This window comes from Haemaphysalis longicornis, unplaced genomic scaffold, assembly GCF_048455015.1.
Source record: "Haemaphysalis longicornis isolate Haplotype H1 unplaced genomic scaffold, Haemaphysalis longicornis Haplotype H1 scaffold_4, whole genome shotgun sequence".
Taxonomy (NCBI): Eukaryota; Metazoa; Arthropoda; class Arachnida; order Ixodida; family Ixodidae; genus Haemaphysalis; species Haemaphysalis longicornis.
Genome location: NW_027526361.1, coordinates 64734706 through 64759374, shown reverse-complemented (window position 1 = coordinate 64759374; position 24669 = coordinate 64734706). Strand labels below are relative to the sequence as shown.

Below are 24669 nucleotides of genomic sequence, written 5' to 3'. Positions count from 1 at the left end.
AGCAGGATTTTTTAAATTACACTCCGCAAGATGTGGAATTCAGCACAGTTTTCTCGTGCACCATAGCGCTCGCCGTCTGTTGGGAACTTCTGCAACCACACGCCTCCTGTACGAGCCCTTGCTTTTATCGTAAAGCTCGATTGATGGGTATCCTTCCAACTTGCAAGTTAATACTTCCCATGGGTAAGAAGTCCCATCTTTTTAAAATTTGTTGCGGGTTCCTTCGAATAAAGCCCGAGTTTCAGCCATTTCACAAAACCACACGCCTGTGGTAGTAGCCCATGTATTAGCAGCAGGCAAGAGTTCCTAATTTCCTAATTTATGTACCACTCCAAATTAAGAGAAAAAGGAGATAACCAAACAAATTTTATTCCCATCCGAGTGGTTAGTACATTGGCCCACCCGGGCATCGCCAAGTAACTACGGTTAGATGGCAATAAAAATTACCTGGCGATTACGATACTCCCTAATGCGATATTTGGGCGCAGCAGCAGTGCGCCGAGGCAGCACTCACTCGTGGGTTCTCTCGACGGCAGCGATGATGAGCTTCTGCGTCGGGGGCGCGGAGTGCGTCTCAGGAAGGGACCGCGAAGCGCGTCTTAAGCGAAGGCACATCATAGTCACGTGCACAGGCCTCCTCGCTTTTTCGCCAAGCGTCGCGCCCTCGAGCGCCTCGTGTGGACACAGCATACTGCCCCTTCCCCATCCCCACCGCCCACTTCGGAGACCGCCGGCTTTCGCCGCGTCGGCAAACCGCCCTCACCTTCCAATTTCGCGACCCTCTCCTGGTTTATTTTCCTTCATCGTTCGCTTTTTCTTTCACTCGTCGGTTTTGCCATCGTTCACTCGGTTACGGCGACAACCGGCTCAGCCCAGAGACGGCTACCAAAGGGCTGCGCCCTAAAAAGCCGTAACATTGTTTTTCAGCGTGGCGGTATTCAACTACCTCGGCCTGAGAACGATTCTCCGTTGGGCAGCTCACGCATCAAAGGATTTCAGAAAGGCTCTTTTCGAGCTGGACGAAGTAGTATCGGGAGTCAAGAAGGATTCACCTAGATGGAAAAAGTGCGTCCGTTTGGTGAACGACGAAATGAAGGAAGTTACTGGCTACCTGTACGTAACAAAGTACTTTCGCGAGGAAGCTAAAATGGAGGTAAGACTATTCGCAGTTCAGAACACTGCTTTCATGGTTCTTACAGAATTAATATTTAACCAGCCGTTTCTTTCCACTTCAAAGAACATCTCCGGCGTTCTCTTAGGTTTCTAAACAATTGCCTTTATTAACGATAACGACAAGTTAGAGTGAACAACAAGTATTGAGCACAAGCTCAATAAAACCACGTGTACCGCAGCAATTCATACTAAGCCCATTGTTGGCTCTTGTGTTTCATGGAAAACATTACAGACATACACAAACCCCCAGTCCATTCAGGAGGGACAAATATTTTTTTGCTAGAAATAATATACCCTTGAACCCATCGAAAATGGCATATTAACGAATATTTGGGTCTGGCTAACGAAAAATAGGCTGCGGTTAGGCACTTTAAAAACGATATGTGTAATCTTTCACCCAAGAAAAGTAATTTGGGCTGACACCAATTAGAAGCACATAGTATCGACAGAGTTAGACTGGGGAAATTCCTGCGAGTACAGTTCCAGAACGCTTTAAGCTGGACAACACAAGTGAATAATCTAGCATGGAGCGGGAACCACGGGATATTTATTTAATTATTTATTTATTTACATACCTATTCACCCCTTGGCCATTACTGTAGGGGGGACAAATAATTGATATATAATACAAGATTGCACACTCTTTAAAGTGTTTGAAGGGGAAAAAATCAATGGTAAGAAAACATACAAGGTTTAATTACTAAGCCACACACTTCAGACCGTGAGTACAATACTAATAATACATGTGGTACAGTCTTTGTCAAAATTTTGTGGGCCACGGCGACCGTGGCCGCAGCAGGCACGTGGCCGAGTAGGGGCGCTGCGCTTGCCGCTGTCGGCTGGTTGCGCGGCTAAAGAGAGCGAGGGGAACTTTTGCTCTTGCTTTTGTAGTGCACCCGGCGCGACAAGAGCTGCGCAAAGTGCCTGCGCTGAAGCGAAGTGTGCCTGCTCTGGGAAACCGGCCTCGCATGCACTTATCGCGCTACGAAAGGAAGCGAGAAAGTTCCCCTCACTCTCTTTAGCCGCGTAACCAGCCGGCAGTGGCAAGCGCAGCGCGCCTGCTCGGCTGCGCGTCTGCTCCAGCTACGGTCTCCGTGGCCCACAAAATTGTGACAAAGACTGTACATTCTTAGGGAGCGCATGAGAGCACTACAAAGACGTTTCGCCAGGTAATAAGATACATTCATTAAAACAGCACGCTGGCTAACATTGCAAAGCATAAACAGCAAAGAAAGTTGCAAATGGCGAGTACATTTTTATCTCCAAACGTATTCTTGGAGAGCAGCGGGGAACCTTACATCAGAAGCAACTTCAATTAGTGCAGGAGGCAACAGGTTCCATTGGCGTATTGATAGAGAAAAAAGGAGTTTGCGTATGTGGTTGTGCGCGCGCATATTTCTTCTATCTTAAATAAGCGGTCGCGTAAGTTGGTGATTGTAAGTTGGCGGTGTAATATGTAAGTTGGTGATTGTATATAGTCTCTTTGTTTTTTTGCGAATTAAAATTTTGACGCCACGTCAGGAAATTACTATAGTGATTTTCTCACGTTGTCGTTGGTCAAGATAACATACCCTAAGTAACTTTGAAGAGAAAAGAGTATATGTGCTACATATTTTTGATGGCGACTTAGGGACGACGTTTATTTTCTTGTGTTTGTTGCAATTCTTCATTCTGTTCTACAGTGTACCAAGCTTTTAAGCTTGGAATTCCGTAGCAAAATGAAGAATTTGTCAGTAGGTATCAATAACTCCGAAGAGTTCCTCTCGTGATTACACATACCGTTTTAACGGAAGACCAGCTATGCTATTTGAGATAACTGCAAATGATATATGAGAATTAGTTTCGCCACAATAATCAGGGAAAAAACGGCGACAACAGCTTCAGACAATGTAAGCGTAAAACACACCAAATAAGAACTAACTACGGGAGGTAGCCAATCACCTATCAAATATTTCATATACCCGCCGCGGCGTCTCAGTGGCTAAGGCATTGCGCTGCTGAGCACGAGGTCGCGGGTTCGATTCCCGGCCGTGGCGGCCGCTTTTCTAATGGAGGCGAAAAGCAAAAACGCCCGTGTGTCTGAGCTTTCGTTGCACGTTAGAGATCCCCAGGTGGTCAAAATTAATCCAGAACCCTCCACTAAGGCGCACCTCATCGCCTGCGTTGCGTCGGCGCGTTAAACCCCTCAATAAATAAATAAATAAATAAATAAATAAATAAATAAATAAATAAATAAATAAATAAATAAATAAATAAATAAATAAATAAATAAATAAACCAATCAATCAATCAATTAAATACTTCATATTCTTGACAAATTGCCGTCAAATTAAGCTGTCACTGTAGGTCGAAAAAAGAAATTAGGAACATGGTGCTTAATACCCGTACAAAGATGAAGAGGCAGACTGAAATTTTAGTGGCTACGCTTATGTCTTTTTTGTTTGTTCAGCTGTTTAGTCGTTTAAAGTCACAGCTTGCGGACTTCCTAATAGAATTGTTACATTTACAAACGTTTTTTGCTCTTGATGTTACAGAAGCCCATTTTTGTGCGCCCTTAGTTTCAACCAAAAATGATTATGTACACGCGCGAAATGCTTATTGTTTACAAGCTTTTCTAAGTGCTCATCTTGAGTGCGTCAAATGCCGTTCCTGGTATTACGGTTTCTATTTGTCACTACGGAGAACAGCCGAGGGACGTGACCTTGACTGTTGCTTTAACCCATGCACCTGCAGCACACTTTGAGACGTCTGCTGGATATAGCTCTTATTTCAATTTTCATTCTCTTAGCCAGATTTTCTATCCGTTTCCCGCATCATTCCCTCTCATTCCCGCATCACGGCTAGTGAGCAAGCAGTGCATTGGTTGGAAAACTCTAAACTGCTTTTCAGGTCGAAGGTATCATTGATGCACTTAAAAACGCTTTCAACGACACTCTCCAAAAGAGTACCTGGATGGACGCCGACACAAGATATGAAGCAAACTTAAAGGTACGAAAGAAAACCCAGTATGACGCCTACGTGCATTTCTGTTTTCTACAGCCGTGCTGTCTAGGCTACATGAAAGGTCACCGGAGGGCACTGCAGTCTCCCCTCTTCAAAGGGGCCATGCAGACAAAATACAAATTCGTTTTATTCTAAAGATTTAGTTTTATATGGCCCTCAGCGCTTGTCCGGCAGCAAAGGATGCTTTATTCACTGCGAAATTCAAAACTTTAATCCAATGTTTCGATTCTCCAGCTAAATCGTGTTTTCTTGACGTCGATAACGACGTATCCAGAGCAGGACCTTAAAACTAAAGATCGTCTGCTGACCATGGCTGCTACCATTTCACAGACAGCTATTTGGTTCTCATTTCTGGCCCCCTTTCACAGATGGCGCTGCAATACGTGTGAATTGCCAGTGTTCGCACTTGACGTCTTGCCGGACTTCTATACCTGCTGTATTTTTATTGTAGTTAATACTAATCGTTTCCTAAAATTTCAGCTATGAGTATGAAAACTTGTTCTCGTAAGTGACCATGCCACTTATGTCAGTTGGTCAGTGTTGTGTCATACAAGCCCCACGCGTCCAACGGCTCTGTCAGCCGGTAAAGTGGCGAACTAAATGCTTCGATGTTTACGTGTTCGTTCGTAACTTTAATTGTTCACCCGACCATCTTTACTGCTATAAACTGAATATGCATTAAACTTAAGCTAAAATAGCTCGTTCTGGAAGCTAATAAGGCCAGTTTAAGAACTTGCGCAGGAACACAACCGGTGTTCAACGTCAGCATCTGGCGCGGGAAGCACACAGAAGGGGAGGTGTCCGCAAACGGCCCGTGATAGCGAGCTGGTCAAGCGTGTGTAACTGCTGGGATAACGCTACCCCAAATAGAAGATTCTACAGCAGGACCTCTTCAAAACGAAAGATCCTACTCTGGAGGTCAGTTCCACACCGTGGAAATAGAGCGCGCGTGTGGCGCGGGGAAGGTTCTCCTTTTCCACCAGCAGTTTTTCAATGGTGGATACTGGAAGAAGTGGTAATTGCCGTGGGAGATCTCTATGCAGGCAGGACCTATCATAGAATTATCGCTTATTACACGATAAGGCAACTACGTTTTGTCAGAGCAGTGTCTACAGGGTCATTAAAAACAGAGAAATAGCCGAAAACAGGCGTAGAACGTCGGCGTAGTACCCAGTCCTGAAAAGCAATTTCGTTGTTCCCGCCGCAGCGTCACTCTAACCTATACTCGTACTCTAAGCGGGTCAATCAATGTGACCAAGGTTGAGAACAAAAACTCCATAAAGATAACCACACTTTAAATGAGGCCGTGTCAGCACACGGGTTTAATATAATGCACGTTTCAGTGCGTCTTTCATATGAGGCAGCTGATTGTTTCAAGAGTCATTAATAATGTAGTAACATGATTCAATCACGTTTATTGCATTGTGAAGAGGTGCGCCACGTTAGGTTTCCTTTACAGTATTACAGACAGGGAGTCGGGCATGAGTCCACGCAGGCGAGTTTATGGTAACACCACGAAGACAGGCATGGACGTATCAGGCCACGAACAAAATCCAACGTCCTATAAGGGACTTGCGGTGCGGCCGGGGACAGTCGGCGAAGAGTTCCTTCGCTGTCCTTTTCGCGGTCTCGTCGCCGCTCTCGACAGCGGGAATGACGCGTGTAAACAAAGGGACGAGCCACCGAGACCCCTCCTGATGATTCCTTTTCTCCTGTGAACTCATGATGATGGTTATGGGACACGAGAGAGGCAGAGCTACTTCTTTTACAACATCCTCCCCCGCGCAACAATGAACGAGCATGGTCCACGTTTGAATAGTTTAGTCCGTGGAAAGATCCTTTCAAGTCCATGCGAGCCAAATGAGTTCGACATCGTGTGGCTTCCATCTCCATCGATGATAACTATGCCTTGGGGTTGGTGGGTTCATGAACCGAACTTCTGCGGTCCCTAGAAGCAGTGTTGGGGGGAGACCAGTTGAGCTTGTTTTCCCGGTCTTGGTTGCATGCATTACTTGCTGTTTCCGCCCTACGTCATTTTTCTTTGTGGCAGCCGGATGAACGTGGAACGCAGTGGACGTATGCTTTATTTCACAGAAAATGAGGCGCGTCCTGGTGGCTAACTCATCTCTGTGTCTTCGCTCGCGGGGGACTCTAAGCCCTTTCGCTGAAAGCTGCCGGTGCCCACGGGTATTCTCCCCATCCGCAACATTTAGCTTGCGACGCCCATACTTTTGCATTGGGGTGGAATTGAGATTTAAAACAGCTTCCTGCTCCTCCATCTTCGCATGTTTCCTCTTGGCAGTTTTTGCTTTGCTAGTCTTGCGCACCTTTTTCTTCGGAACCATACGTATTAACTCTGGAGGACAAAGAAGGTCGCGCCATAACAAACATTTCTCTCCGTCTTCGAGCGGCGAATTGTTCGAAATCACCCTGGGGTCTCTACTCTTGCACATTTCTTCGGTGGTCACTTGAGGTGCTGGAAGACGATAAGGCTCCTTGGGTGTTGCATGTGACGGCAGGTTGTCTATGGTAGAGTCATTGCTTGTGTAATTCGCTTGCGCTTGTCCATCCGTAGAAGAAATAAGCACCCATTGATCTGATACCTTATTCCCAGCGGTAATGTCGTTGGATTTAGTCTCTCCTCCATTATGCAAGAAATTTGCGGTTGTCAGTGTTGCTGCACCTTGACAATTCACGTTTGCTTTTGTCGTAACTTGGGCCTTGCAATTCACTGCTCCAGTACTCTAATTCGTGTCTGAAGTATCGCTCTTTCTAAAGTATTCTTCCGTATTTTGTCGGTGGTCCTTCAGTAATTCGTAGGTTCGACCTCTGTAGGAAGCAATTAGGTTTTGTCGGGCTCTCTGTGCGTCGAACATTTTTAACTCCGCACTTGCCTTTGCCATACAAACTAATTCTTCCGACTTTAGCGCATCTTCAACCTCGGCCTCTAATTCCTCGATGTCCATGGTGTCTTGAGCGTCTCGGTTAATCACTTTCAGTTTGTCACGATATTCAACCAAATTAAGAAGAAGTTCCTCCAACTCACTCATTGATGGTGTTTCGATTGGGAGGAGGTCTTTAATCTTGCCGATGATGGACGTGATACCTTGACGGACGATGCGCCGCCTTTCAAGTGGGGCCTTCATAGTCCTGTCCAGCGTCGCAAATTCCGTAAGGGCTGGCGACCGGGCTCAGAGGGCACTAGTCGGCATCGTCTCCGCGTCAGTATCGGCTCCGCATAGGATAATCATGTCTTGCATCGTGCAGATATCTCCTAAGGCTCGGCTTGTTCCATCTTCTTCTTCTTAGGCTGCTCCGATGTTCCTCGAATCCGCGTTTTCTATCTACGGCTTCATTCTGGCTCCCGAGAGGTGAGATGGCGGCCAAAGAGAAGCGAAATCCGCTCAGTGTGGCTCGCCTCTCGAGGTCCCTTCTCCCGGGTTTCACGCACCAAAAATATGTAGAGAAAGGGAAGTGACGCCGAGACCCCTCCTGATGATTCCTTTAATCCTGTGAACTCATGATGATGATTCTGGGGCACGAGAGAGGCAGAGCTACTTCTTTTAGAACAATGCGGACCCTAGCTGCTGGCCTCGGAGCTGAGAGGGCAACAGGGTGCAGGGGAACTCGAACCGCGGGTCACGCCCTCATCGGAACGCCGAGCGAGATGTTCAGCTTGTCGTGCCGTGTCCCCAAATGGTCGTCCTAGCTGGCACTGGGGTCTTGACTGACAGGCCAGCTTGCGGCCCCAGCCGTCCCACTACTAGTCTACCGGCAGCTTCACACCCCTGTCTTCTTTCTCTCTCGTGCGGCTATCCTCCAGCGCATATCCAGTTGGGGAAGTCCCATGGGTCTTGCTGTTTGTCTTTTTAGATGCGACTGCATCTCATTCACTCGCCTTGTCCCTCCATACGGCGTTGTTGTTGTCCGTCCACACCCCTCCCCCATTCTCCTCGCCGCGCGAGCTGCGCTCTCCGCCGCTCACCCCCTCTCCTCTCCGATAGCGAACACTCTCGCGAGGGGCATTGGATTGGATTGGATTTGGATTGGATTGGATTAAAGTGGATTGTGTTGGGTTGTGTTGCGTCATAGTCGGGGTCGTTCCAGCACCGGCCAAAGAAATAAAGAATACATCATATGCGTTCCTCACACGTTTCATGCAATTAGAGAATCAACCCAACGGAAACATCAAGGGAACCCTCAAGATGCGTCGCATCTCCACAGGGTTCCCCTCGCGGGAAGGTGGGGTAATTTTTCCAAATCTTCGTCTTTTGGCAACATGATCCGAGGCATATTTCTTTCAAGTCTCAATGTTTCTGCAGCCCATAAAACCCGGATGCCCGAAGTGTGAACACTTCAAGGAAGTAGCAAATAAGAGGAAACAATCAGTGCCTTAGCACTCTTTGAAGAAGGATGGCCTGCGAAGCTCAAGGCAGTCCACGGAGCGCACAAAAGAAAACAACCTTGTAACGTGGGATTGAGCATGCTCCCTAGCCAATTCGCTGAACGGAGAGGACCCGAGCTTTATTCTAGCTGGCAAACATGGAGCTGTCTACTTCTCATTGCGGAATAGCCATTTTACTATCAGTGTACCACCCCAAGCCAATCCGCTCGACCACTGAGGACACATGACGGATCACATTGTGCCGTTCCCCGTCCGCGTTTACATTTCCTGCCAGTCCAACTGACATGTCATCAATGGAGACATGAACCCTATAGATGCGCATGCTCACCAGCCCTCTTTTTACCCCGCCCTCCCCCCCGCCCAACGCTGCACGCATAAACAAGGAACAGGTGATGGGCACGTAATTAGTCGTGAAAGGCACCAACTACAATTTCCGCCTCAAAGGCCTTGAAGCTGAAGAAGAAATATTGGGTCCGCTCGAGTCGACCTGAACCTCTTGAACCAGTTCCGAGCAATGTCAAACCTGTTCCGCCAGCCTGTATACTCGGCGGAATCAAGCCTGAACTTTTTTCATATGCTTCTGTACCTGCCTCATTCGCTTCATGCTCTTCTATTCTCACTAGCAAGACTTGATAAAGCGAAAGCTTTCTTAGTGGGACCTATGGCGCCCTGTCAGAAAATTAAATCATTTCTCCATGGAGAGGTTGGTAGACCTAAAAACTCTGATAAAATCCCTGGAGAAACGGCCAGTTCGTGGAATCGGGATTCCATTTTTTCACCCCGCTGAAATAAAAATGGTGTAAAAAGAAGGGTTCCTCATACGACATAGTTCGACAGTATACCTCTACCTTATCAACCACGTATCGGTATACATTTAAATCTTTCGCCGATGCGTTTACTTAGTGAGCAAAAAATCGTGGCACGAGTTAGTTCTTCGTTTGCTATTTGGGTTTTTTACAGTTTGATGATCGATTTGACACACTTTCAGCGAATGTTCGACGCACTTCTGGCTTCTAAATTTATCTCAACTTTTTTTTGATGGAGGGATGGTAAATTTTTAAGACGCTCAAAACAAAGTTATCGAAACTTGTTTTAGTGGGAATTAAAGTCAAATTGCTGAACTGAATTAGCTAGAAACATCCTCGATCAACTTAAGATCTTGAAGGATATTTCTTTCTTTAGTTGCAGGAAATGCACACAAAAATCGGGTATCCAGAGTGTATACTGAACTCAACGTGTCTTGACGAGTTCGTCAAATATGTAAGTACACCTCATTCGGCCCCACTTTGTGTTTTTGTTTGATTTTTCTGCGCCCTCTCCTGCAGTGTCCCAGTTATGGGACAGCAGTATTTGTAAATAATTAAATAAGGTAAGTAAAATTTGCATAAAGTATTTGAGCTGAAGCTTGGCGCCTCACTAAACAATTGGAAAGATAAATTAGGTCGGCTCAACGGGCCATTGCAACGAATAATGATGAGTAACACTTAGGGACGGCAAACCAGCTTCCTGGATGAGGGAACAAAAGCGAATACCCGATATTATAGTTCAGATAAAGAAAAAGAAATGGACTTGGACTAGCTCTTCAATGAGAAGAACTGACAAATGGAGGACTACCAGGGTGACACAGGGATACCGAGAGACGGGTCTTAAAGAAGGGGAAAACCAATAACACGCTGGGGGGATGTAATAAGGAAGTTCTGGAGCAAAAAATCGACTGGAGAAACATTTAACGAATGAAATTCGCAAATGTTTCGGGAGAGGACTGAACCAGGAAGTGTCTGAAACATTAGTAAAATTCATTTGTTAAATGGCCTTTACTTACCCTATATAAATATAAATGTAAACATATACACACCCATACCGACACCCACACACACTCACACGAACACACAAACAATATATATATTATATATATATATACATAGACGAAGGAAAGCTTCTTTGCCGAAAGTTTGGCAACACGTTGAGGCCGCTGCGCTTGTAATTTTTGTATTTTGTGTCTATAGATATGTGATATTGCAACTTCATTTGAATTTACTCTGTTTCTGTGGTGTGACCTTCGTTTCTGTGACGTAAGAATCGCTGCCGGAGCGCCTTTTTAAATCTACGTAGTGATGTGTTGTGACTGCTCCAGTGACGTGTATGGAGCTTTAAAATTAGTATCCATCAAGTTATACGGAACAATCAGTCTGACACATGTACTTAATTCATTCATTCTGAATTGCTTGCACCCAGATGGCATCTTCATGGTAAAAAAAATTAAAAGTGCAGCTAATTTTGCAGATCCCCAGATTAAACAGCAGTACTCCGTTCCTGTCAATTTGGCGAAGCATAAAGGATAATAACCGGAAAACGAAGCTAGGGAAGCTCAGGGAGACTTTCGACGCGGAAAAAATGTAAGTGGCAAACAATTTATTCAGAAACTTACTTAGTGGGCTAGAAACATTAGGTTGACAACTATGCACAAAAATTTAGTGCCCTCCCACTCTGTGAAGAAGAATGACCAGCGAATCTGGCAAGTAGCGTTAGATGCATTTTAGCCGCTAATTGTAATGTAATTTTTTTCCGGGTAGTTTTGGTAAAACAATATTTATAGCCGTTCTCTGCACCCATACCCCTTTCGTCGACGACCATGTATTACCAGCATACCGTAATTCTGTAACCTTTACTATTGCACGGTTAACGTATTACGTTAAGTAAATGAAACTCAGCTTAACTGTCGATTCAATTTAGGGAGTAGTTGTTATTTAATTTTTTCCCGGGTACTTTCGCAAATAGAAGTGTTAGAGCCGGTTTCTTTATTCATGCTCCATCCGTAAATGACCACATTTCAATGTGCAACACACAATCTGGAAAGGAAAGCTTACCAAGACCAAAGTAACACCCACTTTTTAAGGTCGGCTTCACCTGTAAACACAGGTTCACTGCTGGGAAGATATATTTTAATGGCATTATAAGCCGTCTTATGACAAAATACAAAGGCCCTAGGGTATATTTTTATTCCGTTATGAATATTTTCATACGCTGAAGCTGTGGCGCTCAGTTTTGGCGCTACGAAAGGTGGCGCTACGCTCACGGGATACTCTCGCGTACATCGCTCTGTTGGAGATAATCTGCTGCATCATACAAATAGACAGCGTCGCTGTAAAATAAAGTGAACAGGAAGAGACATCGACGTAGCCAATAATAGGTACTCTACATCAGCTTATTCTATATACTGAGCCACGGAACTATTCAACTATCCATAGCTTTTTGTCCCCAAGAAGAGCCGGATATTAAAGACGATAGTCTTTCTTGGGCTACTTAAACCCAGAAATTTTGGTCTGTCTGTATGTCTGTGTGTCTGTATGTCTGTCTGTCCGTCTGTCTGTCTGTGACTCGATTCAGCCACCCGGCCAAAGCAAAACAATGCCTGCGCAATAGTCTTATATAGTCACAGCTAAATCTACCCGTCTATGCCCGGTGTAAGGTTCATACTTGTCAACATTGTTGAAGAAGAACAAGTGATTACGCAAATATGAGACAACAAATCAATACAGAAGGGATATTTTCAGTGTTCCTTTATAAAAATTCAAACATGCTTGACTTTTGCGAAATTAAATACTTCATCAACTGCAGAAAAAGAATTCACTCCGCCGTCGCCTGCTGACGCCAGCGCCACTATAGCTTCTGGCGCCATTTTAAGAAATCAACCGGCAACAGTTACGCAAGGTTCCACTAGATAGTTTCCACGTTCTGCTTGCAACGCACGTGGAGTAGGGAAACGCGGTTCTATAAACGTTGAAGTAGGGTGCCTCGATTAACGCGCGTCTTCGCCGTACGGCAGCGTTCGCATCGAGACACCCGGTTTGGAGCAGTGGAACGCGGGAAATTTAAAATGATTTAAGCAAACCTTTGGTGTCTTTACCTTAGGAGGAGCGCGACGCAAGAGAAACAACATGAGAGGTGAGCGGTAAAGCGAAGGGAGGCATTTACTTGGCAAAAGTCGATAAAGACTATCGTCTTTTGACGACATTTGCAACGAAAGGAGCAGATACGCGGCCAATTTTTAGGCTTGAATCATGTCGCAAAGAATTTCAATTTAATTATAAATTAGGAGTAAGAAATTATTTTTGGACTTACGTTAATTCAAGGAAAGTGTTCACACCTATTCGTATCGGGTATATTTACTTATTTATTTGTTCTCTTTATTTCCTTCTTTGTTTGATTCATTGACTGCTTGTTTTTGTTTGGTTGATTGATTGATTGATTGATTGATTGATTGATTGATTGATTGATTGATTGATTGATTGATTGATTGATTGATTGATTGATTGATTGATTGATTGATTGATTGATTGATTGATTGATTGATTGATTGATTGATTGATTGATTGATTGTATAGCTACAGCGCCCAAATTTAGGCTTTACTGTAGTTGGTTGCAAAAACGTAGGAAATAATACAGGGGAAGAAAACCTTCATAATAGAAGCGATCAAAGCGGTCAACTCATGATTTGAAATTACGAAGTTCTATAATATCGGGGGTGGACTCTATTAACAAATTACCAAGGTTTCTCCCTTAGTCCCCGCGTGGTTAGCCTGAATTCAGATCGGAAACAAGAAACGCGCACTTCACGCATTTATTTGCAAACGGGAAACACGTTTGCTGCAAACTTCTTAATCTGTAAGAAAGAATTTCTCTGAGAGGTAAGGTCTTAGAATACTATGATCTAGAATGCACTAGAGAGCACCCATGGATGTACTGCCAGAACTGCAGACTGAACGCTCATTATGTACGACGGACTTAGGGTCCTTCTGGAGCACACAAAGTTGACCCAAAATTGCACCCGATTACCCCCAGCAGGAAAAGGAAGTGTTCTTCCAGCATGTTCCCGTAAATTAACTGCTTTCCCTGTCTGTATTTGTGCATATAGTTGGATGCTTGGCCCAGCCGTGGTCAATGCTTTCTACAATCCAAGCGGAAATGAAATGGGTAAGAAACTGCACGTCCTTTAAGGCATTTTTTTTCGCCCAGAATACTCGGTAGGAGTAGCTTACGTCACGTATGCTGGCACGGAGGCAAATTTTGGATAAGTTGAGTTCGAACAGTGAGTTTAAACTGAAACTTGGAAAGTACGACAATTTTAGCGTTTCGTCAATTTGTTACATCATTTTCTGTTATTTGGGCACCTACGCAGCGCTATTTATTTGATACATGCACAGGCGCTTGTACCCTGGTACCTGCCAACACAGATTGTGCGGCATTTTTAGATCCCTATATTTTTCCTGAGAACTTTTGTTATCGTTGCTGCCAAAAATATTATAATTTCAAACTTTTTTTCAGAGTTCCCCGCAGGAATCCTTCAGGGTGTTTTCTACCAGTACGGTCTGCCCCGGTAAGCCTAAAAGAAGGATGTTGGCGTATTTAGAGTATTTTGCATACATTTTTATTGCACAGGCAGAACCTACGGTATTCGATAATTTACAGTTCCAACGCACCTATGTAGCGCAAAAGACATAATGGTCGGTAGTTTTTTGTGTGATTTAAATATTTCGTATTTTGGGTGCAAAAAAATCTATTTTTGTCAAACTGCTCAACAACAGGCATTAATGCTGCGATGACTAATATAACCAATTCTCAAACGCAAGAGTTAAATACGTATAATTTTGCATCAGTCGAGATATGGGCAAGGGTGTTTATCACAAAGCTTTCTCGAAACGCAGCTGCTGGTGGCAAGCACTGAAAGATTACATCCTGTGCCAGATAATTACATTGGACCCGGTGTGTTTATGTCTTGTTTACCCTGATTATAAGACAGCGCCTCTTCAACGCAGCGCACATTTAGTCACCGTTCAACGCTAGTTATCAGCTTCTATAGATCGGCCGGTTAGGGTTGCCTGTCGAATATATTTCAGATCATCAAAAGGCACAGCCCAGTAATGTTTTCGCTCGTAAAGCAGTACAGATAACGATAGGAGTTTGGCAATACAGTGGACTGTCGCTACACGGAGATTTAGGGGACCGGGAGTAAATTCTTTGTTTGTTAGGAGTTTTGTTAACTAATAGAATAGGTTCAACATTGTAGGATGCGAAATCTAGGTAATAAGGGTCACAGCCCACCAATGGCGCCAACTACTGCTAAATGTTGAAAGTGTGTGAAAAGTCCTCTTTCTCATCATTCCTCTGTAAAATACCGGGGGAAATGCGATTTAGCGGCCAGCCAGAAACCACTATCTGTTGGCTTTTGCTAGCTCTCGCACCCGTTTTTTCTTTTAATAGCTCCGCACTTATTCGACAAGATCCGCAGGAACAGTCGGATTTTTTTTTGGTCATTGAAAGAAACACTTCAGCATTTGGGCTGCCGATTGTGCAGGCGTCACCCGAGCATCAAAGACAGTAATTGCCTATATGCTCTAATAAGGGCTCTAAGGCTTCCTCTCAGTCGAACACGACTGCACGCACACCGCATATGCAAGCACGCCATGCCGGTGTGCTGTTTGCCGTCTTCAAAAAAAAAAAAAAAAAGGAAACAGCCGCCGATACACCTTATTCTTCCGCATAGACTTCCGCATGCACCTTATCCTTAAATTCAGAGCGTAAACAAGACAACGACGATAAGGAGAGCGTGGAACGCTGGCGCGGACTTGCAACTAATGTTTATTGATGTGACGTCTGGCATATAAGAGAATTCAAGAATATGGAACACCAAATCGCTCAAACATCAACGTTAACTTTGCTAAAGTAGATTGTGGGCAGCCTACCCCGGTCGACAAGTTCATAAAGTCCCCAGGTAGTGAAATGACGCTTTACACACCGTCAATCATCTTTAACGCCCAGAATTACGCGAAAATACATTTAGAAAGCGCGTATTGAATGAAGTTTGAAAGGTGGATCCTATGAGAGATGTCAAAACGATCGCAGTGTCATTATCTAATCATGGGCGAATATTCGAAACATTCGAATATTCGATAGAATATTTTATTATTCGAATTCGCTTCGAATCGAATTCAAGCATTCGAAAATTTGGAATTATTCGGCGTCACCGAATACGCTAGCCCGCACTTCGAAACGTCGGCACGGACGGCAAGTGGTGTAAACTTAGCGGCACGCAGCCAGCCATTCTCGTGTACATGCTGTCAGCCTATGGCCATCGCCAGGATGTATTGCTCAAAGGTGGGAGACAGAAGCCAATCCAATCCATTCAGCACAACTCTATATTTCCAAAATGGGGTCAACGTCATTTGGCGCGTCGGAAGATGATTCACGCTCGACGTCCGCAAATCCAATATGGAAATACTACTCTAAGCTTCCCTGTGGCGGCACAGCGCGGTGCGCATACTGCCAGTCCGTTTTGAAGACCCCGACCGGAACTACTACAACGCTAATGCCCCACCTGAAGCGGCACCCTTGCAAGTACAAGGCTTACTTATCCGACCACCAGCGTAAAGTAATGGTGGCCTTAAAGCGGAGCGCCGCAAAAGAAAGCTCGTCGCTGGTTTCGGTTGCATCCATTTTCAAGCCAAAGCTCCACCTGACGTCCCTAAGTGCGAAAGAGATGACACGAAAAATCGCCACTTTTATTGCCCACGACCTTCAGCCGTACGTGTGGTTGAAGCAAAAAGCTTCGTAGATATGATCAACTGCGCAATGCCCGACTACATCATTCCTTCTAGAATTACGTTTTCGAGTGCGATTATTCCAGAATTATATGCGACGAATGTGAACGAGTTGAAGGAGGTCTTGCGGGAAATTTTCTCTCCGGGGGGTCGAAGACTATACGCTTACAACGGAAGCGTGGACGTCGCGAGCGGGCGACAGCTACGTGGACGTGGCTGTTCACATGCTGGATCGTAACTTTGTGCAGCATGCGTTGGCCTTGACATGCAAAGCAATGCCATAATGTCACACGGCAGACAATATCCTTTGCCTTCTTCAAGTGGTCGCAAAGGAGTGGGACCTTCCCGAAGACATCCCTACCTTTGTTGTTACGGGCAATGGAAGAAACTGTGTTTCGGCAGTCACCAGGTCATCGTGGAAGGGACTGCAGTGTTTTGGACACACACTGAAACTCTGCATTAGTCATACAAAAAAGGAAGTCTCAACTTTTGCCCTACTCTGGGTGAAATCAAGATCCATCATGGGACACTAAAAGAAATGCGCGTGAACACGAGGCAGGCTCCTGGAAAAAGAGAATGACATGCTCATGCCGGCTCTTGAAATTATCCAGGATGTCGTAACGCACTGGAACAGGGAACATGCAATGTTGGCAAGGCTGCTAAAACTTTGGGCTCCTATTTCTGTAGAGCTGTCGGAGTCCGACTCGGTGGAAAAACTGAGCGCACAAGAGTGCAAGCTGAACGCAGTGGTCAGAGTGCTTCAGCCCTAAGAGCAGGCTACTGCCGAGCTTTCTGCAGACCACTATCCAACTCTTTCATAAGTTATTCCACTCCTGCACTGCACACGTGTGATGCTTGAGGAGCGCGTATCTGGACCAGACAGCAGACAAAGACGCATTTTTTTTGCTTCCAGTCTCTTGAGCAGTCTTTTGACACAATTTCACGACATCAAGATGGCCAAAGTGCCAGCACTTTCCATGCTGATTGATCCACGCTTCAAGAGCATCTGCTGCACCACGGAAGCTGGAAAAAAGTTTGCAAAAACCTTGCGTGTGTCTCCTGTAGAAAAGCTTTCGCCATCACAGCAGGAATAAGATCAAGGACGTGCCTTCATGCCAGGATCAGCAATAGGTGCGACCAGCACGGTGTGGACTATTTTTTTCTGAATTGAGATGCATCCCATGCCAAAAACCTGACAATGGACATGTCGCTGGGCAAGCGGCTGACTGCCTGAGTTCACCGCTGCTGCCTCGAACAAAGAACCCATTGGAATGGTGGAATGGTCATGTGAGCCAATTGTACCACGCCCTGGCTGTAGTAGCCGAAAAGTACCTCTCCATACCAGCCACTCAGACAAGAAGTGAGAGACTGTTCTCAAGTGCAGGCAGTGTAGTCAGCAACTGGCACGAGCTGCTGCTCACAGAGCATGTCGAGCAGCTTGTTTTCCTTCACGAGAATCTGTAACTGTGCAGTCAGCTGTTGACACGAGATGTACAACATTTGCAGTGCTCCTATTATTTTCATAACGTGAACATTTGATGTTACGTTCCCCAAGTGTTCATAAAAATAAATGTGCGTGAAGACAGTTGAGACTCATGAAACTGATTGTACGAGTATCAGTTACTGTAAGTACGTGCATTTTTGCAATAGAGGATTATCGTTTTCCAAGGCATGTTAGAAAAAGTAGTAATTATATTTGAACGATTCGGTCCGAAATTATTCGAGAAAAATCCCTATTCGCGTCGAATTCCATTCGAACCAAAATTTCACTATTCGTCCAAGCCTACCAGCATCCCCTGCAGTAGCCCTCGCGGCCAATATATCAGTATGAATCTCTATGCTGAAATCGAGGCTTGATGCTACCTTGCCAACGCTGTGTTTGTTCACCTATCCGTGGTTTCAAGTTTGTTTTTGGTTCCGTTTACGGGGTGGTGGAAAAATTTGAGTTCCGATTAACGAGAATTTTGTTTACATTGCCTTAATACAAAACCACCCAACTGCAAGGCGCTTGTTCCCTTGAAGCCGTTGTTCCGTTTAACCGACTTCCCTCTACCAAGTTTATGGTGCAGATTAGTGTATTGATAGATCCCCGAAAAACAATAATGCAAGAAACATGTTGCGGTGTCCGTTTGTGCAGGTCTATTAACATGGGAGCCATCGGAACCGTGGCTGGACACGAGCTTACGCACGGCTTTGACGACGAAGGTAGACAATTTATTCATTACTTATCACTCGGGTTGTGCAATTTTCTCTGCAAATATTATTGTCCTCAATGTGCTCCATGTGCATATTAATAGAATTGTATATAATCATTAGGAGATCGCTTTGATTTAAGGATGAGTTGAACGGAGACGCCTAAACTGTGTAACATAATAGGCAGTTTTAGAATAGGGGAAGCCCGCGTTCCGGGCCCCCAAGGAATAAGGGGAACCCAACTGCAAGGCGCTCGCGCGCGGCGAGTTTTAGTAGAGGGGCGCCCCAAACAGCCCGCAACCAGCTTGCGTTGCTTAGGTCAGCTCGGGTGATGGGATCTTTAGGCTTAGCATCGTGGCGGATATATAATCGCCGCTATTTGTGCAACTGCGAATGACAATCCGTAACGCAACTTTTCGATTCAGTACCATCCCCTTTTTCGCATGTGGAACACTATTTCAGCTATAATTTCTTTGTGAGCGATCGGTAAACCAAGACATCTGCCGTAACCGTTTCGATGCTTCCGTGAGGGTAGCGCCAACTTTAGTCCACTCGGCGCATCGCGCGCCGCGGTGCCGGTCGGACCTCCCAACCTCCGCGGCCGGTCAGCGTAGGGTTAGTATCGCTGCCGATATCTGATCGCCGCTTTTAAAATAAGCTTCGATAACAATCCCTAGAACAATTTGTCATCACACTAACACCTACTTTCTCGCATGCGGAACTTCTTTTTAGCGGTCAGATTCACTGGAAGAGTGGCGACGAGGTGTTGCTACCGTGGCCTGCGCCGGCTCGAGCCGCGTAGTGGGCCGAGCAGGCAGGCGGTGCCGGCCTAAGCGCGGACTGTTTCCGCAGACAGAGAACGCTTCAAGATTGCCTGCTTCTTGCGGACGACGCGGAATCTACAAATTCAGTTCAGCGATCGTCGTAGTTGATCGGGTGGCTCGAGAAACGAGCCGCAGGTTTCGCTGCAGCCAATGTCATGCACAGTCTCGCTGGCTGCGAGAGAGGTGCAAGAACGCAAGCTCGAGCTGTGGGGTGTCCGTTACTTCGGAAAAATAGCGTGCGCGCTAAACGCAAACCCAAAGCCCCAAGGACGGTTTGGGTTCTGCGCATGCGCAGTACAGCGCCCCAGGGCGCCTGGGGCCCCCTAGAATTCCTGTATATAGCTCCCCTAGGGGAGCAGAGTTTCGCGTCCATCCGCCATCTTGAGTTCCAGGTCGTGCGGGAAAGCCACCTGTCTCGCATGCACGAGCTGCCGCCGGGGGAGATAAGGAGTGGAGGAGTGGCGAAGAGCGGCGGGGACAATAACTAGCGCACGCTAGTCGGCTGCTTATCAGTTGAGTGGCCGCCGCTGCCGCCGCTTCGCAAACGCCGATGCTCAGTTGAGCAAAACTTACTGAATACGGGGTCTTGTGTGCAGCACTGAAAGCGCGCTTTGCTGTCAAACTGGAACTCGCGGCATGTGGCAATCAGACGTGCAACTCTTGCGCTACGCGATATACAGGAACTCTAGGGCTCCCAGAGCGTTGGGACCCCTATTCTAAAACTCCCTATTCTTCAGTAAAGGGCTCAATCGCTCTATGTTGACCATTATTTTTGTTGTCCTTGAAGGAAGTCAGTATGATGCAAAAGGTCGGCTACGGGAGTGGTGGAGCAACGACAGTCGACAAAAATACCGGGAGAAGTCTCAGTGCTTTGTGGAACAATATGGAAGTATTTATGACAAGGAAGCTGGAATGAAGGTACCGGTCCTTTAACACGTTAACAAGACGAAGAAAAGAAATATGTCGCAGCGATGCTTGCTATATGTCCTTGCTACCAGCTAATGCGCATACTTGACATAGTTTAAAAGCGCGACAAGACGGGGACACGAAAGATGACACTTACACAGTACGGGCGCATGACATCCTCTTGTCTTCTCTTGCATCCCCGTCTTGTCGCGCTACGATATCGAGCTCATTAAGCAGCCTGTTCAACAATGTGATTACCTAGGTTATAGGTGAGGTTTCCTGCATGTCCTTTTAAAGACGATAGTCTTTCTTGGGCTACTTAAACCCAGAAATTTTGGCCTGTCTGTCTGTCTGTCTGTGACTCGATTCAGCCACCCGGCCAAAGTAACATGCATACTGCGCAATAGTATTATATACTCACAGCCAAATGTGAGCGTCTAAGCCCTGTTTATAGGTTCATACTTGTCAACTTTGCTGAACATGAACAAGACATTACGCAAATATGGGACCGAAAATTTATGCACAAGGGATATTTAGTGTTTCTTTATTTAGAAAAAATTCACGGATGCATGGTTTTTCGATAGCAAATGACAATCTACATCTACTGCAAAACACCGCCGCCTGTTGTTGCCCGCGCCACCTCCTGGCGGCATATGAGAAATCACGCGGCAACAGCAACGAAAGGTTCAAATAGCTTGGTTTCACGTTCTGCCTGGAACGCACGTGGAGCACGGCAACGTGGTTCTATAAACCTTAAAGTCGACCGCCTCGATTCACGCGCGTCTCCGCCGTACTGCAGTGCTGGCATCGAGGAACTCGGCCTGTAGCAGTGGAACGCGGTAAATTCAAATCGCCTTGAGCAAGCCTTTAGTGTGTTTACCTTGGGATGAGCGTGACAGCAGAGGAACAGCATGAGAGGTGAGCGGGAAAGCAAAGGGGGCATTTCCTTGGCAAATTTCTACAAAGAGTATCGTCTTTTGACGACATTTGCAACGAAAGGAATACGCGGCCAATTTTTTTCACGTTAATTTTGACATTTTAATATTGGTCTTTGACAGTCCCCAAGCATTCTTAGTAGGTGTTCTCAAGACTCAGCAAACATGGCGATGCCCCCGTAAATTTCAAATGTCTTCCATGTCAGTAAGCGTTACTCGTCTCGTTTACTTATCCCTATCAAGCTTTCTAAATATTGATTTCACACAGGCTATGAACCATTTTGGCGCGATGATGTCTCCTCGTCTGGCGCTTTTACTAATAAGCTTTTCGCTCTTCTTAGGAAAAACAATCGTGCCCTTGCAGGCCATGTAGATATCATCCAAGATCCCCATGTTAGTTTGCATCAGTATTTTCATCACTACTCAATGATTCAGTTATTGCAGCGGTGCACATGTCTACTGAATCAAACGCATTTTCGTACCCTAAACATATCATGTAAATTGGTTTATTATTGGTGACATCAATCGGATTTATTGCAGAGTAACATTCTTTACACCAATCCTGTTCTGAAGTAATCTACGTTACGTGTAGTAAAGCTTCTTTCTGACGGATTTGGTTCTTCGCTTCAGGTAAAGTTACCTGCATTCCCTTCGACTAGAACGAGGATTAATTGAGATCCTTTATGGACAGCATAATCCTGATTATGGGAAAATTAATGTGGAAGCCAACGTGTCCGTGTAATATTGGTGAACCTCTTGGATCCGTCCGTGTAGACTTTATGAAACAGCTTATTGCTCTATTTCGGTACTTTTTTGTTACGTATTGGGGCAGTAATAGTGATGTTTTTTTCTTTTATCACAGCTCAACGGGAATAATACACTTGGAGAAAATATAGCTGACAATGGGGGACTCCGAGCTGCCTTCAAGGTGAGTCTTCCCCTCCCTCAATGTAACCTTTGCTTTTCTTGCTTGGTAACAGCGCAAATAAAACAGGACACAAAAGGAAGAAGGAACGGACACAGCGCTGACTTACAACTCTTCCTTCTTCTTCCTTCCTTCTTCCTTTTGTGTCCTGTTTTATTTGCGCTGTTACCAAGCAAGACAATGTACCAACTCGCCCAGTCGTCTGTTTTGGTAACCTTTGCTGCTACTACTTCATTTACCATTTTGTAAAGAAAGTACCAGCTTGATTCACTCATATACTAATTGGGAACAGCGCAAAATTCTCATTCTTTCCGAGCGGGTGGAGGAATTTCCGATTTGCCAGTCTCGCAACCAATATTCAGTAATGATGGTGGGGCTTGCGTCTTTGAAGACTGTGCCTTTTCAAGGAAAACCACATCATACGGAAGGCGAACGCTTTTCTATATGAAAGTCTGACTACATACATAATCTCAAGCATTTAGATCTTCTGTTACAAGTTAGTTCTAATGTACACGTAACAAAAAGCACAACTCAAATTTATTCGTGTGACCCTTGACAGATCCTTGCGAAGTCGTTAGCATCGCATCTCTCTGCTTCGCTCACTTGAGGATGAGCTCTACGCGCACGCTTTGTTCAGGCTTCGAAAGGCCGCACATCAGCGCCTCTCACATGCCTCAGTCGAGCCGCATCTGTGAACTATGCTAAACGTGCTTTGCATTGCTCCCGTTCATCCAATTTTTCCTTTTCGGATGTCACTGCTCTGGTTTCTCAACAATCCACCCAATTGTTCATATGCCATTATCTTCGCCGTCCTCTCGCTACACACGCCATTTTACAATGGGCACAAGCTGTTGCGGAAGGACTCACTGAGACGACGCGCGACAGGCCCGTCCGCCACCTCTACGACTTGAAGTCCACCTAACGATTATGTTGGCAGTGACGCGAACTAAGCGACACCACATTCAGTGCCGCCACCAGCTCGACTGAGGTTACCCCTTTCCGCAAGCGCTCTGACGTGCTTTGCTCTTCTGTCGCTCTCTGTTCGCCGATCGACAGCGCAAATTTTTCCCGACGTACCCCATTTGTTACTCACGCAACAGAACGAACTGCATGTATAAAATGAAGAATCAGGCGTGGTTAACACTAAACGGCAAACATCAACTGCCACGAAACAAAACTCACAATTACATTGAAACCTGTCTTTCCGCATGCTTTGTCCGACAGGCGTATAAAAACATCATAAAAGAGGAATGCGACGGGGAAGACACCCGATTGAAAGGACTGGAGGAGTTATCCGGGGAACAGCTGTTTTTTATATCCAACGCTATGGTGAGTATCCTCTCTTACGTATCCAATCCAGCAATATCTGAGTGAGTTCGCAGCTCGCATAAGCTTGCTTAACGTGTATTTATAAATCGCGTGACGGAAGTGTCTAATGAAAACTTTGCTGAATAAGAAACAAATAATGATGTCTGCACAGTACAAACCCGCTTCCTTGCGCTCAGTCTGTGCGCGCGTGATTAGAATGAGCTGATAAAATTTTAACATGTGTCACGAAGTTAGGGTTGGTGAAACTTGCTAATAAGCCATGTTTGCTTGTAGGTATGGTGCAATGTATTGCGTCCAGAGGAGAAGAAGTACGCAATCCAGTACGACGCCCACAGCCCCAACGAGTACAGGTAAGATGAGGGCTACATTACTTTTCAAAGTGAAATGGAAGTCTGGAAATGTACGCGGTGTTTTTGTATCTAACCAAACCCGTCAAAATAATATTAGCCATACAGCTTTTCTTATTACGCTAAAACATGTTGTCACGTGAAGGTAGCTCATGAAGTATCATCTTCTTAAAGTATATTAAAGCTTCGTCCCCCGCAACCGCTGTCATCAAGTCCTCTTTTTCATTCAGCGAAAAAATGAAGCTCAAGCTGCGTACAAAGTATGAAGCGACTACGAGCGTACGGCATGAGAACAAAAATTGTCACGAAATAACAGAAGTGTCTTAATGACTGGAACGAACACTCCGGATCACTTCTTTAACCCCCGTTATATGTTCTGCTCTACACTTTGACCCAATATATCAGGTCTCAGCCAGCACTAAGTTTGGGCAGTTGTTGCGGGCATGTTTTCAGAAAAATTGTTTTGGGGACTAAGATAAAATGCGAGCACCAAAATGTGTAATAACAATTTTGTTTGTGTGTTACATCTGGTGGCGCACTCATTTATTGTATTTATGCAACAGTCGGCAATTATTGCATTTTCATGAAAGCTCCGCCCAATTATAATCCCTTGGACTGAATATTTGGCGGTATTATCAAATGACAGAAACCGAAAACTGACACCTTTCTCGATGTTCGAGCTGCTGTTACCCTTCCTCATTTTTGTTTTCATTTTTCAGGGTCAATATACCGATGCAGAACATGGCTGAGTTCTCAAAACAGTTTAACTGCCCAACCCATTCCCGCATGAACCTGGAACGCAGCAAAACGTGCGCTTTATGGTGACTTCAGTAAAAAAAAAAAAAAAGGATAGCGACGGCTGGCGGCACCCTGGAAGAGATTTTTCACCCTTTGCCATGACTGCGTTCCTTGTGGATAAAGGAAACATGATTAATCACTGCACTTAAATTCAGAACAGAAATATTTTTCCGGAGTCAAGGATTGAAACAAAAAAGTGTTTTTAACCATATAAAGCGTTTTTAACAAGATAA

General features: G+C 45.3%; 1 protein-coding gene across 1 annotated transcript in view; it reads left to right on the top strand.

Moving 5' to 3' along the window:
* LOC144178852 (neprilysin-1-like) overlaps window positions 1–24669 on the top strand; it is a 51353-nt gene extending 26684 nt beyond the window's left edge. The window contains exons 9-20 of the mRNA XM_077706986.1: window positions 928–1153; window positions 4063–4161; window positions 9764–9841; window positions 10865–10977; window positions 13497–13555; window positions 13907–13958; window positions 18317–18384; window positions 19984–20114; window positions 21900–21965; window positions 23187–23291; window positions 23565–23641; window positions 24358–24669. Of these exons, the coding sequence (XP_077563112.1) occupies window positions 928–1153; window positions 4063–4161; window positions 9764–9841; window positions 10865–10977; window positions 13497–13555; window positions 13907–13958; window positions 18317–18384; window positions 19984–20114; window positions 21900–21965; window positions 23187–23291; window positions 23565–23641; window positions 24358–24463 (1180 nt within the window). The 3' untranslated portion in view covers window positions 24464–24669. The remainder of the gene's footprint in view (window positions 1–927; window positions 1154–4062; window positions 4162–9763; window positions 9842–10864; window positions 10978–13496; window positions 13556–13906; window positions 13959–18316; window positions 18385–19983; window positions 20115–21899; window positions 21966–23186; window positions 23292–23564; window positions 23642–24357) is intronic.